Raw genomic sequence first — 15,863 nt, forward strand, 5'->3', positions numbered from 1 at the left:
CTGCTTCCAAGAATGGAATACAAAGATAACATAGATTGAAACAGGCACTGTTAACAGCACAACCAACAAGCGAGCAGTTTATGATACACTCATTTCTGACTTCTGCAACATACTTCCTGCTGTATGCGCATTAAGGATGTGACTATCATCCATATTTGGTAATGGGAAAAAAATCTGTTTAATGTTGTCAAAACAAAGGTTGCTTACCACTTCAGATATCTTGCCAAATTGGGAGAGTGATGGACAAGCTGTGATTTCTGCAGCAAGGAAGTTGATAGCAGTGCTGTATGACCAGAGTGAGAAAGAAAAGTAGACCCATGAAGACATGTATTGCTTCTGCCTCAATCTAGCCATCAAAAGGACAAGTCATTGGCCAAACTCCCACCATGTAAGGACAGTTCTGAAAAGCATGTCAGAAAAGCATCTTGGCAAACAAAAATTTGGATGTCTTCACTCATAGATAAACCAGCTACTGGGTCACCATTGCAACAGGAGTGGAAAAATATGGATGATTAACCACTTCCTGTATTCTTCAAGGGCCCAGTGGCTTCTGAGCTTCTACAAAACCTTATCTGTGCATGTACCAGTAGGGGTTGCTGCACAATCAACTGTGTCTGTAGTCAGAACAATCTTCCCTGCATGGAACTGTGCACATGCCAAGGCAATGAAGATTATGGTAACCCACACACTCTCAAGAGAGATCATAACAAAATGATGATAATGACGTGAACTAGAAGCATCAACAGTGCTATTAAATTTCAATGATACTTGCATAAATTAATTACTAGATTTTGTTTTACCCTTTAGATTGTTGTTATGTTGCTTTGAGGTCACAAAGAGATTTAATTTTATGTCTTGGAATAATAAAAAAGTAATTAAACAAACTGAAACTAATGCAAATATTCCAAAGTGGTCATTTTATCATGTTAATTATGTCATTATTTGTCTCCATTTCTATGGTAACAGCATCACTTGACAGCTCCACATCATACCTCATCTTTAAATAGACATAAGCAGCTTTCAAATAATGTTTAATGTGCATATGTGCAGAGAAGGTACATTAAGTTGACCAAATTGGTGGTGTATGCTGCTCACTTATCTAAGACAAAAAATCCTACCTGTCCTAGATGAAAGAATGGTGGATTAATTCTCTTAAAAATTTATCAATTTATGAGATCTTGCCCACATATCTTTGTCTTTAGTACTGATTAGTAATTTTTTTCATTGGTACAACTAGGCAAAATTGGATAGGAAATATATCCAAATAGGGTAGCTGACTGTGAAAACCCATTTTCAGTGGATTATAGTTTTATATTATAGAACTAGGTCAGACATTTATGTTGTATTCTTTAATTTTTGGCTAAACATAGAGAATTTACACCTAGAGAATATATCAATTTAAATAAATAAATGACAAATCATTCATAGATACATAGATTACAAGATCAGAAGGGACAACTGTGATCATCTACTCTGACCTCCTGTATAACACAGGCCATAGAAATTTCCCAAATAATTCCTAGAGCACATGTCTTAGAAAAAAAAATCCAATCTTCATTTTAAAATGGTCAGTAATGGAGAATCCACCACAACCCTGGGTAAATTGTTCAAATGGTTAATTAACTAAATTTCCCAGCTCAGTCACAACTCTTTCTGTTACATGATTGTTCGTCAAGAAATGTGACTACAAAGGCATTTCAGAATACATCACATTTGCCCTTGGTTCTACATTCATCATTGGAGGGTTGGAATATGCTACTCTTTCAATTTGGGAACTCAGAAAATGAGGAACACTTTAGTGGCCACCTATGAAGAGTTTGGTTTAAGTGACACACCCCATATCACATAAAAGCTCTATAGCAGAGGCAAAGATAGAATACAGTTCACCAGAGTGGCATTCATCTGCCTAAGCCACAAGACCATCCTTTTTTCCTCCCTGCAATCCACTGCCTAATTCCGGAGATCCAACACACAACCCTGATTCATTATCTAGGTACCATTCATTCTGTATACTGAATGAGGCCATGACCCTGTGGAAAGAATAGTATATGATCATGTAATCACTTTACAATAAAACTTATGCACAAAGGGGGCAAATTAAATCACATCAGCAGCCTTACTTTTGGCATTTCCTAACTTTTGAGTGCTTGGCTTTGCAACCTGAATGTCCTTTTAATGCAGTAGTTTGTATGTAATTTCCTAGGTCTTTAAAAAAGCAGACTGAAAGGATGGAAAGAAAAGAAAAGACCTGAAATTCCATTAGCAGAGTTCATCAGCAGAGTTTAGAGCGCTCCTCACCAGTCCTTGTTTCCTCAGCTCACCTCATTCCTTCATCCCAATCCTCCATCTCAGTCTTTACCACCACCACCATCCACAACCATCACCAGCTCTCCAGGCATGGCTTTTTGACCTCTGCATTCCAGTCAAGATGTGTCTGCCTTCTCCTCCTTGCATGCTGCTTGGTTGCCAGGAGGGGGGCATTGTTCATGGGAGATACAGTCTTCCAGTTCTCAGTTCCAGCCACAGCTGCTGGTAACAGCAATTGCAGGGGAAAGTCCAGCTAATCCCCTGGGCTGGAGCCTGCTCAGGACAGAAGCTTGCGAGAATTCAGCTGTAACAAGTGTCCTCTGAGCATGAGCTCATGGGCAAAACAAAGTATTTTCCCTTATTCTCATTCCGAAAACAGCTGAAATTTTTTGGCTGAAAATAACAAATAAAAAAATAGCATGAGGCGGATACCCGGCATGGAAAATTTCATCCCAAAGGGATTCCGTATGGCAAAGGTAAAAGCAACTTGAAAACAGGGGTCTTACAATGAAAAGTGTTCAGCAACTTTAACTGCCATTTTTATTTATATGATGAAGGGGAAGGGGAGGAGAAAAGAAACAATGAGGTTGGGAACACTGCTTCAACTAAATATTTCCTTTCCTCATTGCTTTTTCACAAAAAGAAAAGGAGTACTTGTGGCACCTTAGAGACTAACAAATGTATTTGAGCATAAGCTCACGAAAGCTTATGCTCAAATAAATTTGTTAGTCTCTAAGGTACCACAAGTACTCCTTTTCTTTTTGCGAATACAGACTAACACGGCTGCTACTCTGAAACCTGTCATTGCTTTTTGTGTCTTGATCAGCTGGCTTGGTGATAAAGAACTGATGCTACAAAATTGTATTTAAAATATGTTGGTTATGAAGCAATCAAAAGGTGGATGGGATAGGTGAGCTCAGATCTTAGTTTCAGAGTAGCAGCCGTGTTAGTCTGTATTCGCAAAAAGAAAAGGAGTACTTGTGACACCTTAGAGACTAACAAATTTATTTGAGCATAAGCTTTCGTAAGCTACAGCTCACTTCATCGAATGCATCCGATGAAGTAAGCTGTAGCTCACGAAAGCTTATGCTCAAATAAATTTGTTAGTCTCTAAGGTGCCACAAGTACTCCTTTTCTTTTTTCAGATCTTAGTGATTCCTTTAGAGAGAGAGAGACAAGGGAATTTAGATGCAGTTAATAGAGCAGCACATGGACAAGGAGGACAGAGAAGATATGTGGCAAATATAAAGCAAAGTATGAGCAAAGGTTGTGAAAAACCCTTATTTTGACTTTTTTATTGTCTTATCTTACTAACGTATTACAAATCCTTTTCAGTCAGTATTAAGAGAGGTACATAGGCACCTATGCCCCAGATTTAGGCACCTAAATCCCAGTTTTGGCTCCACTGTTATCCACAAAACTCCTGCCATACCCCATAGGTGCCTAAACTCACTTGGTGCCTAAGTTTTCAGGGTAAAGGTTCCCTCCACACTTAAGTATCTGCCTCTGAACATGTGCACTGCTTCCTCCTTCTAGGCATCCAGATGCTTATCTCCCAATTAAACCCCAGAGCAAATCACAAACCAAGGGAAGATGGGCATTTGACTGCCTAGCTCATATGTGGGGACAGATCCAGTAGATAGCCTCTAAGCACACCTACCCAGCCAGGTCCCACATAAAGTCTGGCTGGAGGAGGAGGAGTTGCTCGCCATATAACTTTTAGCCTAGTGATTAGAACACTTGCTGGGGATGTGGGACACCCGGGTTCAATTCACTCCTCTCTGCCAGAGGGGGAGAAACGATTTGAATAGGAGCTTCCCACCTCTTAGGAAGCTGCTCTAACCACTGAGCTATGGGATTTTCTTATTTGGGGGCACTTCGTTTTTCCTTTTCCTCCAGCTGTTTTATGTGTGAAGCAAAGCAGACACCTAACTCATTGCCTCAAGAAGGGGTGTAGGTACCTCCAGGCAGCAGGTTCCTGGATCGCTAAGACGACATAGGTACCTCCCTGCAACCCAAATTTAGGTGCCTCTCTCTGAGCCAGGGCTTAGCAAACACCCCTCTTGTTGGCATTTCCCATTGGTAGCTTAAGTGGCTCCCTGCCTAGCGTGCTGACTTTTGTGGATCACATTCATTGTATAGGTTTCAGAGTAGCAGCCGTGTTAGTCTGTATTCGCAAAAAGAAAAGGAGTACTTGTGGCACCTTAGAGACTAACAAATTTATTAGAGCAGTGAGCTGTAGCTCACGAAAGCTTATGCTCTAATAAATTTGTTAGTCTCTAAGGTGCCACAAGTACTCCTAATCATTGTATAGGTTTCAGAGTAGCAGCCGTGTTAGTCTGTATTCGCAAAAAGAAAAGGAGAACTTGTGGCACCTTAGAGACTAACAAATGTATTTGAGCATAAGCTTTCGTGAGCTACAGCTCACTTCATCGGATGTATTCATTCATTGTATAGGGAGACTCGGTATCTCAACTGGTTTTGTGTACTGCAGTGATGTTCCTGTGCTTTTCTAGGCATTTAAAAGTTAGGTGTTTTGATCCTCAGCATTGCAAATGCTTAAGTCCTTTCATGGATCCTACCCCTTGTGCTTAACTTAATGCCTGTCAATATTCCCTTTGAAAGCACTGGGACTAATTTAGAGTGTAAAGTGAAGCACATAGGTAAGTCTTTGCAGGATCAAGGCCTAAATAAAGACAAGGCACAAGAAGTGAGTGTAAAACATGATGGTGTGGTTAGGCTCATGGCTGCTTGTGAGAGGTTTCTGTGTTAGAAGAAAGATACTGAGTAGGGGTGCCAACTTTCTAATCGCACAAAACCAAATACCCCTGCCCTGCCCCTTCTCTGAGCCCCTCTCCCTCCATCACTCGCTCTTCGGCACCCTCACTCACTTTCACTGGGTTGGGAGGGGATGACGCTCTAGCTGGGGGTGTGGGCTCTGGGGTGGGGCCAGGGATGAGGGGTTTGGGGTAAAGGAGGCTGGCGAAGGGGATTGAGGTATGGGGGGGTGGGCTCTGGGAGGGAGTTTGGATGCAGGAGAGGACTCCAGACTGGTGCAAGGGATTGGAGTGCAGGAGGGGCTCAGGTCCGGGGCAGGGGTTGGCGTGTCGGGGGGGGGAAGGGAGAGTGGTCCCAGCGGCGCTTATCGTGGCTCCCAGGAAAAGGATGCTAAGTCCTTGCGGCCCTAGGCGTATGGGTGGCTAAGGAGGCTCCGTGCATGAACTTGTGCCCACAGACACCACCCCCCGCAGCTCCCATTAGTTGCGATTCCTGGCCAATGGGAGCTGCAGAGCCAGGACTTGGGGTAGGGGTAATGCGCGGAGCCTCCCTGGTCTCCCATGTACTTAGGGGCCACAAGGACCTGGCGGCCGCTACCGGGAGCCATGCCGAACTAGGGCAGGCAGGGAGCCTGCCTTAATTCCGGGCCCTCGCTGCACTGCTGACCGGACTTTTAATGGCCCGGTCACCAGTGCCGTCCAGAGTCACCAGGGTCCCTTTTCGACCAGGCACTCTGGTCGAAAACTGGACGCCTGGCAACCCTAATACTGAGTCTTTTTTTTAAATTCATAATAGACCTAGAGGTCTCTCCAGCAAAAGGCTTAAGAACAAGGGGCTGTCCAAGTTGCCTTTAGAAACACTTCAGCATATGAGGGATGTGGTGAATTACACATAAGAAGCTAAAAAGCAACTATTGCTACCTACAGCAATTACTGCTGTAATTCCAGTTTTAAATTTTAATTGAGTCCCAAATATGGAAAAAGTTTTCCATGGATGGGTCCCAATGCCCACAGGAAAGGGTTCTGCTGGTACACGATTCTGTCCACACAGAGCAATCTGCAGGACTGGGGCCTAAATTGGTACTTAAAGAGGATACCTATAGCTACATTAGGTTAACTATGCCTTACTATTCTGTCATGAGAGTCTGAAGAAAGATTTGAGTGTGACAAGAAAAGGAGTACTTGTGGCACCTTAGAGACTAACAAATTTATTTGAGCATAAGCTCAAAGTGAGCTGTAGCTCACGAAAGCTTATGCTCAAATAAATTTGTTAGTCTCTAAGGTGCCACAAGTACTCCTTTTCTTTTTGCGAATACAGACTAACACGGCTGCTACTCTGAAACCTTTGAGTGTGACAGTAACCCTTAAAGTACTGGAATAACAGGTTAAAGGATATGAAAGGAGGGAAACATTTTAGCATTTACCCTAGATAACTACTTCCAGTTCATTTGCAGATGTAGGGAGGGAACTACTTATCATTCTGATCAAAGCTTCTTCTAGTACTGTTCTATCAGGATTTTACAACTTCTCTCTGATTTATTGAGTAGTGCAGGGGGCCACTTCTCAGTTGGGAATCTCTTTTTCCAGTCTAGTTAGTTTTTCTGGGCATGAAATAAATAGAGGGGGAGACTTTGAGCTATTCAGTATTTCAAGTACTAGCTTGGCGATGCATGACCCTGACAGCATTATTAATCCACTTCAAGAAAATGCTCTAATTGTGCAGCCAAGCCTGGAGTTTTTCCTAGGGCTAAAAAAGGAATCAGTATTTAGGAGGGTTGATGCATAGAGACTGTTTCCTAAGACCTAGCTGGCTGGGTCTGCTTGGGTGTGGCTGGCAAAGCTCACAATAGCCTGTAATACCGAATGACAGAATATGTAAGTCGATTACTGTTTGTTTTAGCATTTGTAGCCATAAAGCATGATCTCATGTGATGTGACGACGCTTCTTAAATAGTGTTTGAGCCTTTCTGGCAATCCAGATAGAGGTTATTAAATAATACTTTATGCCATAAAAATAACTATTTTTCTGACTAGAGGGTTGTTACATTATTCCCTTATGAAAAAAAATGCAGTTAATCTCTAAATTACTACTAGTGAAAAAATAAGGGAGCTATGATGAGTGCTGGAGTCACCTTGCAAGGGAGGGAGTCCAAATGTAAGATCTCATGATTTCATATTAGTGTTTTTTGCTACTGGATATTCTTTCAGTGACCTTTGGTCCGGATTATAACAAGGAAAATTCTACGTTACTGACTTGATTAAAAGTCAGTGCATTTCTGAAAGCCGGTTTCTTTTTATTTCCTTGTCTTTGTGCTTCTTAGGGTAGAAGATGCAGAAAACTAGATAAGTGTTCTGAATAAAGACAAGATAGAAGTATGTATATATAGTAAATACATGGAAACAAGGAGAGCAACAACACAACAAAAAGCACAGGTAAAATTAACCTAGCTGTCTCTTGGTTATTTTCTCACATCTTCATGTGAAGCAAATGACACTTCTATCACTGTCAAAAACCAAATGAAATATTATGGAAACTATTATTGTGTAATCAGCTTTTCACAGAGCCAAGGAGTATCTCTGGCCTTATTTGGTACTTTTCTGACATTTTTTGGCTAACTTTATTTGTTTAAACTATAGATTGTTTTAACATATTAAATCGTGTTCAGGTAGGAGCAGTGCACTTCAGAATGTACATAACTACTGATTTTGCTATTAGGAATAAAAGATAGAGCACTAATAAGTGGACTAAAGAAGCAGCTCCATTTTCCCAGTAATTGATCTCTCCTCAAGCCATTACACCAGTATTTGTATCTGTTTAAATATAACAAGACAAATGTCATCCCTTTTTAGGGCTGAATTGTTTTCTGAAAACTAAATTAATGTATTAATCCATGTTGAGGTAAAATATGCTACACTTCAGATTATACTTAAGAAAAAAAATTTTAAAAGCACAACACTGTCATTTTCTGTAACATATGAAGGTTTGAGTAAACAGCACAACCAGAAGAATTCAGCTGCAAGTTAAAGTGACATAGCCACTTTAAATGTTTAAATAAAAGAACTGTTTATTGAATATCAGCTTCACCAGAAGTGAATTTTAAACATTATGAATAACCATTATGACATCATCCTACATCAGATTTAGGGTTGGATTTATCAAGGCATCTGTCTAATCTACCTAATGCATCTGGATTGTTACTTATAATGCACTCATTACTTTGGTATCTAGCCCTCATGCCCTCTTAAAAAAAAAAACGCACCATCCTCATCGCTGTGGAACATGATGCAAATGCTGGTTATGTCAGCATCACAACTGCCAGCTGGTGCCTTCCACATTGTCTTTTCTTTCATTTCTCATCATGACGTGACCTAAAGAGCCACCGTTGCATCTACTCTATAGATCCCTTATTAGGAGCAGCTGCCTGCTACTAGAGTTCCAGAATAGAAGTCAATTGGAATTTTGTCATTACTTCAATGGGCAGGACTGAACTTTCAACAGCTGCTGTGATGTGGCCAAGAACCAAAGGATCCTATATTAATTTTCCTTTCCCTGTAATAATGTCTCAGCAAACAATGGCAGTAGTAACATTTAAAAAAAACCTCAGGTTTCAGAGTAGCAGCCGTGTTAGTCTGTATTTGCAAAAAGAAAAGGAGTACTTGTGGCACCTTAGAGACTAACAAATTTATTTGAGCATAAGCTTTCGTAAGCTACAGCTCACTTCATCGAATGCATCCGATGAAGTGAGTTGTAGCTCACGAAAGCTTATGTTCAAATAAATTAGTTAGTCTGTAAGGTGCCACAAGTACTCCTTTTCTTTTTTAAAAAAACTCAGATTCCCTTCGCCCTTTTTGTAAATAGGAACAATTGACACACCTTTCCCTACTTTCCATGCACTTTCTTTACAAATTTCAAGAGTTCAGAGCGTAACTATGGCACATAAATGTTTTATTTCAAATAGTCAGGAAAGGTGGAATGTATTGCTTCAGATCTAAATAAACAGAATAACTGTTTCCATGCCAAGAGCCTTATCCAAAACCCATTTCATTCAATGGAAAGATTCTCAGGGCTAGATTCACAAAAGGTCTTAGGTGCCTAACTGCCACTTTGGGCACCTAAATCCCAGAATCAGGCCCCACTGAGATACACAAAACCCCCACTTAGCAGCCCCTAAGGCCTTTTGGCTCCTAAACTTGCTCAGCACCTACATTTTTGCAGTAAAAGTTCCCTAGAAGCCTGTTTTTCTCACTGTGCACATGTATACTGCAGCCCCACGCTGGACATCTAGACACCTAAGCCCTAGAGTGAGACCCATTGAGAGACATTTGGGGCCCAGTACATCGTATTTGCTGGGGCCCCACCAACTCCCATTTCACCCCATTACAGATTTTTTTGGGGGTGGGGAGGGCTGAGCTCAGAACCCCAATACAATTGTCTCCCTTTTCTCCCTCCCATCAGCCCTTCCTTTGAGTGATGCACAAACTGGGGACAGATAAGTGTTCCTCAGCCTAACGTGCCTGCGGGGCCCAATCCAATAAGTGTGCTCAGAGCTTACACAAAACAGCTGGAGGAAAAGAACTTTCGTCAAAACTTGTAGCCCAGTGATTAGGGAACCCACCCAGGATGTGGGAAACCCCCAGTTCAAATCCCCTCTCTGCTTGAGTGGGAAAAGGAGTTGAACAGGGATCTGTCACCTTTCAGGTGAGTGCCCTTGCTATTGGGTTATTCTGATGGGGAGGGCTCCCTCAATCTCTCCTGTTGAAACTTTAAAAAGTCATTGTAGCTGGGGGACTTGACCCTGGCTCTCCCACCTCTCGAGTGTGCAAACCACCAGGCTACAGAGGCATTTTCATTCTTGCTTTTTCTTCTTTCATTAATTAAGTACCTACCTCCAGGAGAGGGCTAACAGCTGACAACCCAAAGAAGAAGGGTTTCAGAGTAGCAGCCGTATTCAGTCTACTTGAATGCATCCGATGAAGTAAGCTGTAGCTCACGAAAGCTTATGCTTAGATAAATTTGTTAGTCTCTAAAGTGCCACAAGTCCTCCTTTTCTTTTTTCCAAAGAAGAAGGCTTCGTCTCCCTGCAGCCCAGACTTAGGCACTGAACTCCTTGAGAGATGTGTAATTTAGGACACATCTCTCTTGCTGGAATCCCCCATAGTCTCCCATAGGATTGTGTAAACTACTGCCCAGGTGCCAGATTCGGTCTTTGTGAATCTGGCTGATTTTCTAGGTGCCTAAATCTGGGATTTAGGCAGCTAGGGTGGAATCCACAAAGCTATGTAGGCACCTAGGTCCCCCACTACGACCCACAAAACTCCCACTTAGTGCCTAAGTTTTTCAAAGTAAAAATTCTCTCGGCACTTAAGTTTCTGCCCCTGGGCATGCACATTGCTACCTCACTCGAGGCATCCAGACTCCTATCTTCTGCCTAAGACCCAAAGAGATTCATGAACCAGGGAATATAGGCATTTGACCACCTAATTTTCCCATGGGGCTTCATCTGGCAGGCATGTTCAGAGGGCACCTACTGGCATCAGGCTCCATTTAAAAACCACCCAAAGCAGATGGAACCCACCCTATAATTTTTAGCCCAGTGGTTAGACTAGTCACCTGGGATGTGGGAGACTGTGATGATTCTCAGGGTACATAGAACTAGGTTTACAAGGGTGCCAATGGCACCATGGCACAGGGCCCACACTCAGAAGGGAAGAAGGGGCCCCGCTCCACCCACTCGGCCTCTTCACCCTGAGGCCTCACCTGCTGCTCGTTCCTCTCCGCCCCCGCCTCCCTGCTGTATCCACTGAAGTATTTCCCTGTGATATCCAGCTCCTGACAATAGCTACTCACAGAAATCCCAGATCCTCTTCCACCAAAGGAGCAGTGTATCCCAGTTTTACCTTAAATCACCATTCCTGTATCACACACAACACTTGTAATGAAACAAAAGAAGGTTTATTTAAGAAAGAATAGAGACTCCAGTAGAAACAAGCAACAGTGATGGAAACAAATGGTTACAATACAAAAAAAGGTCAAAGTGTGAATTAGGGCCTACACTTATTAACAGTTACCTTTCCGATCTAATAAAGTAGGATTTCCCCCAAACTTCAGTCTGTTGCAGAGATGGCTGGCTTCACAGGAACCAGGATCTAATCTTTCATGAAAAACACTCCCACTCAACAATATATCACCTCAGTGAATGGATACAGAGTGCTTCTTTCCACTCTCAGGAGGGTGCTCTAACAACTGAGCTCTGGGATAATCTGATGTAGGGCTCTCTCAGTAGATCCAGTTGAAGCTGTTCCACTGTATATAAATCCTTAAATGGTCAATGGACCACAGAGAGAAAGAGTGGGAATAACTCAGTGGCCCCAGGTATTAGGAGACCATGTGTTGAGTCACCCCTGTGCCAATCACTCTTTATTTCTCTCTTCACCAGGAGAGACGGAGGGAGCCCTATCAGCCTATCCCGCAGCTCAATGGTTAGAGCAGCCTCCTGAGAGGTAGGACACCCCTGTTCAAATCCTTTCTCCTCTGCCAGGGTTGCGGGAATTGAACCCTAGGTTCCCAGATTAATGTTTAGCCACTGGGATAAAAGTTATAAGGGGGGGTACCACCTCCATCTTTGTGTGGGTCAAGACAGGCCCATAACTCTTTCCCAAGAAACTATATAGGCACCTAAGCACGGAGACAGGTCCCAGATGTGGATCACTAGCAGAGCTAGGCATCTCCCTGCAGCCACGATTTAGGCGCCTATTTCTGAAAAAGGGGCAGGGCTTAACACATCAGCATCTCCCATTAGTCAGTTTAGGCATGCTCTCTTTTGTAGATCACATTTTAAGGCACCTCTCTCTCCCCATTCTATAGAGAGTCTAGGTGTCTAACTCTGCTTTGTGGATCACAGGGCTGTTCTTGTGATTTTGTAGGTGCCTACAAATTAGGAGAGTGTTGCAATGCCTAAATCCCTTTGTGGAGTCCACCCTTTTGTAAATCCCATTGTTAATGGAATTTTTAGAAGTGCCTGGATGGGTGGGTGCCAAATGCCAATGGAGTTTTATATACCTACATACCTTGAAAAATCTGACTCTAAATCCCCCAGTGCCTAACTCCCCAGTTTTCTAATCGCCTCTAGGCACTATGAGAATACAAATTAGAACAAATACAATAAACAAATCAGAAAAGAGGAAAAAAGTGATGCCCCAGCCAAGCAGCCTACAATTAGCCAGATGGTGCAAACTGTAGCACAGACAGAGCCAAAATCTAACCCTCTGACATTTTCTTTAAACAGAGCTTGTGTCATCTTGACATTCAGATGAGCTGCTTTGTGACCTCAGTGATTTATCGGTGAAATTCCTTAAAGCTTCGACTACCCACAGGCAGTAGTAGAGCTGAAGGCAGAGGGAATACATTTATCAAGTCAAACCCCAGGAAAAAAAAAAAAAAAAAAAAAGCCAGAGACTAGTTTCTGGCTGGGAAGTTATCCAACGTGTGAGGACAGCTTTAGGGAGGCAGGCCGTGATCCTGTCGCCTGCCAATACATCACTCGATTTCAGGCCATTTCCCCTTCTTGGGGAGGAACCAAACTTCCAGGCGGATCTGCCCAAAGCTGGAGAGTTGTGCCAGCAAATACCTTCTCCCTGACCTTATCAGCTGACTCAGGCTGTGAATGATTCAAAAGCCAAACTCACAGACCCCTCTGCCCCCCTCCAACTTCGCAGCTCCACCCAGACCGACGCCTGGCTCCGAGCACGCAGAGGGGCTGCCACGGGCCGCTGGTGCGGCGGCTGCACAGCGCTGAACCGGGGAGGTCGGCAGTCCCGCCCCCTCCCCGAGTCGGGCCTTTTGCGAGCCCCGGCCTGGGGCCGCTCAGCCGGCAAGCTAGCGGGTGTGAGACTCTGATTGGCTCGCAGACCAGGGAGCCGCTACACCGGGATTGGCTGGGGGGCCGCCTTTGTTGCCTGTCCACGCCTTCCACGGCGGCCCCGGCCGCGGGGCAGCGGAAGTTTGAGTGCAAGAGCGACGCTGGCTGGGTGCACGCCGGCGGGAGGCCAGCGCAGCCCGCACCGCACCGCACCGCACCGCATCCGCGGGCCTCTGGGGAGCGTCTCCCTGCGCGGACCCAGCCTTGCTCCTAGCGGAGAGAGACAATGGACTTGGAGAGCAAAGTGAAAAAGGTAAGGGCGGGCCGCTGAGTCACCCCGCTCCTGGGGCGAACAACGCCCCAGCTCCCCGCCGCCGCTGCTGCTGCTCCTCGTTGTTCTTTTCCTATATAGCAGGAGCCCTGGCTGCTCTCCTCTCCCTCCTTCCTCCAGATCCATTGCCGCCGCTGTCCTGTCTCCAGTGTCTGATTGGGAGGGGATAGATAAACTCACTACACGGAGTATGCACCTCCTGGTTCAGTCAGAGCTAATGCGGGAGGGGCGGAGTGGGAAACCCCCCCCACACACACAAACACCCCCCCCCCCCCAAATTTTATGTTGTGCAGGATCTGCTTGTATTGTGTTGACTTTCCCCCTCGAGCTGCTGCTGTCTTCTGGAGGGAGCGAGAGTTGGGCCAGTTAATTGGGGCTCCGAGTTGGGTCCCATTAGAATACGAAGTGAAGGCATCCGATGAAGTGAGCTGTAGCTCACGAAAGCTTATGCTCAAATAAATTTGTTAGTCTCTAAGGTGCCACAAGTACTCCTTTTCTTTATGCTAACCTGTGTTCATGTATATACCCTGTATAAAGGGCACCTTCAATTGAATCTTTAGCTAATTCAGTAAGTATAGTGTAGGGATACTCAAACGACCAATTTTCAGAGTAGCAGCCGTGTTAGTCTGTATTCGCAAAAAGAAAAGGAGAAATGCATCCGATGAAGTGAGCTGTAGCTCACGAAAGCTTATGCTCTAATAAATTAGTCTCTAAGGTACCACAAGTACTCCTTTTCTTCAAAAGACCAGTTGACTCATTTTGGGGAGAATATTCCATCTTGAGTCAGTTATGGATTTCTTTTTCTGTATGTCTTGCCCATTGATGACCTTGCTTTATTGATGTGGAAAATGGGCTCTTTGCTACCTGACAGCAAACTTTTCTTTGGGACATCACAATTATTTGATTTGGAGACAAGTAAGAGAAGCTGATGGAGAGTCAAAGTTTTAGTTTAATGCAAATTTCTTCAATAATGAATTTTGGAAAGGCAGATGGAATATCATATGTGGAATTCTGTAACATGTCATCTTAAATAGATTTGAGAAATCATCATTGATTTTTTTCTAGTGTGGTCTCAACTTAAAACTGATTTCATATTTAAAAAGGAACCTTGCTATTTCATTTATCTAGTGTAGTAGTTCTCAAACTGTGGGTTGGGACCCCATTTTAATGAATTCGCCAGGGCTGGCTTAGACTTTCTGGGGCCCACAACTAAAGCCCGAACTCCACTGCTTGGGGTTAAAGCTGAAGCCTGAGGGCTTGAACCCTGGATAATGGGGCTCAGGTTACAGGCCACCTGCCTCGGGCTGAAGCCTTTGCACTTCGGCTTTGGCCCCGCCAGCTCACGGTGGTGCAGCTCAGACTTTGGCCCCTCGTCCTGGGGTCATGTAGTAGTTTGTTGTAGTCAAAAGGGGGTTGCGGTACAATGAAGTTTGAGAACCCCATGTCTAGTAACAAATATCACAAATGCAGAAGAAACCTTGCATGTGTGATAAACATAAACCTGGAAGCATCTTAAATAGTTATGTCAAAACTTGTCTTGAGGAACAAAGGTTGTGTTCAAGCGTGAACTTTTACATTTTTCCATGTATTTGGCTAGATACAGAGGTTTATAAATGATTTTATTGCTCTTTTATCCAAACGTGCAGATATCCAAAATGTTCCTTTGTTTTTAAAAAAAAGTGGAAATGATGTTTATAAGAGACTTAAGAAATGTTGGTTTATTAGCCAGAAACTTACCAAAATGACAAGGGTGTCATGGGACTGTGGGTTAACAACTTATTTGTGACTCCTACTCAAGTATAACCAACTTGCCTAACTCTTCTCAACCTTTCACTGAGTTAGTGTGTGGGGAATGTAATCTGTATGAAAAGCCTGATTGATTTTATAGAATCTGCATAAAACGTTACTTAGGCCCTGATCCTGCAGTTGACTGTGGGTGGGTGCAGCTACACACAGATCCATTGATTTTCATGTGGCTGTACAGAAGGGCAGAGACATGCCTGCACAGTCTCTTGTATGTTTGGAACCTTAATTAGTTTAAAAAAAAAAACTTTTTGAATGCAGTTATGAAATGTACTCTAAGCCCCTGTACAATATTTAGATGTTTGACAGCCTCAGGTTCCCCACTCTTTCTGAAATATTACTCCCTCTTTGTATAAGATGAAGAGCTGGGGGAAAGAGTAAATCTAAAATTACACACCTGTTTTCATAGTTTCACATATTAGTTGTGAAAACAGATGGTATCAGGTTCTACGTTTGCTTAATAGTTTGGTCTTGGCTTGAGCAAAATTGTCATGGGTGAACACCTGCTTTAAATCATAAAATAGCAAATGGAAATAGTGAAAGATATTATTACACGCAGGGCTTTTCTGTTTGTTCTGTCTTGTTTTTACCCAACTTTCACTTCTCTCTGACTCCAAAACTAGTCTTTGATATCAGCAGAAAAGTCTTTGGTGAGAGACCTATAGACTTCAAAGTGGACACAATAAAAAGAGCAATTAATTTTCATAAATTAACCTGATGAAGTCAGGGATATGGGGGACTCCTCCCGGCCCTCCCAAATGTATACATTAATAAACTCTTCATCAT

The 15,863-nt window shown here is 43.3% G+C and overlaps 1 protein-coding gene across 1 annotated transcript in view; it reads left to right on the forward strand.

The window, feature by feature from the left end:
* The first annotated feature begins 11,023 nt into the window (after positions 1 to 11,023).
* TES (testin LIM domain protein) overlaps positions 11,024 to 15,863 on the forward strand; it is a 45,517-nt gene continuing 40,677 nt past the window's right edge. The window contains exon 1 of the mRNA XM_038387304.2: positions 11,024 to 13,256. Within this exon, the coding sequence (XP_038243232.1) occupies positions 13,230 to 13,256 (27 nt within the window). The 5' untranslated portion in view covers positions 11,024 to 13,229. The remainder of the gene's footprint in view (positions 13,257 to 15,863) is intronic.

This window comes from Dermochelys coriacea, chromosome 1 (genome assembly GCF_009764565.3).
Source record: "Dermochelys coriacea isolate rDerCor1 chromosome 1, rDerCor1.pri.v4, whole genome shotgun sequence".
NCBI classification, from domain to species: domain Eukaryota; kingdom Metazoa; phylum Chordata; order Testudines; family Dermochelyidae; genus Dermochelys; species Dermochelys coriacea.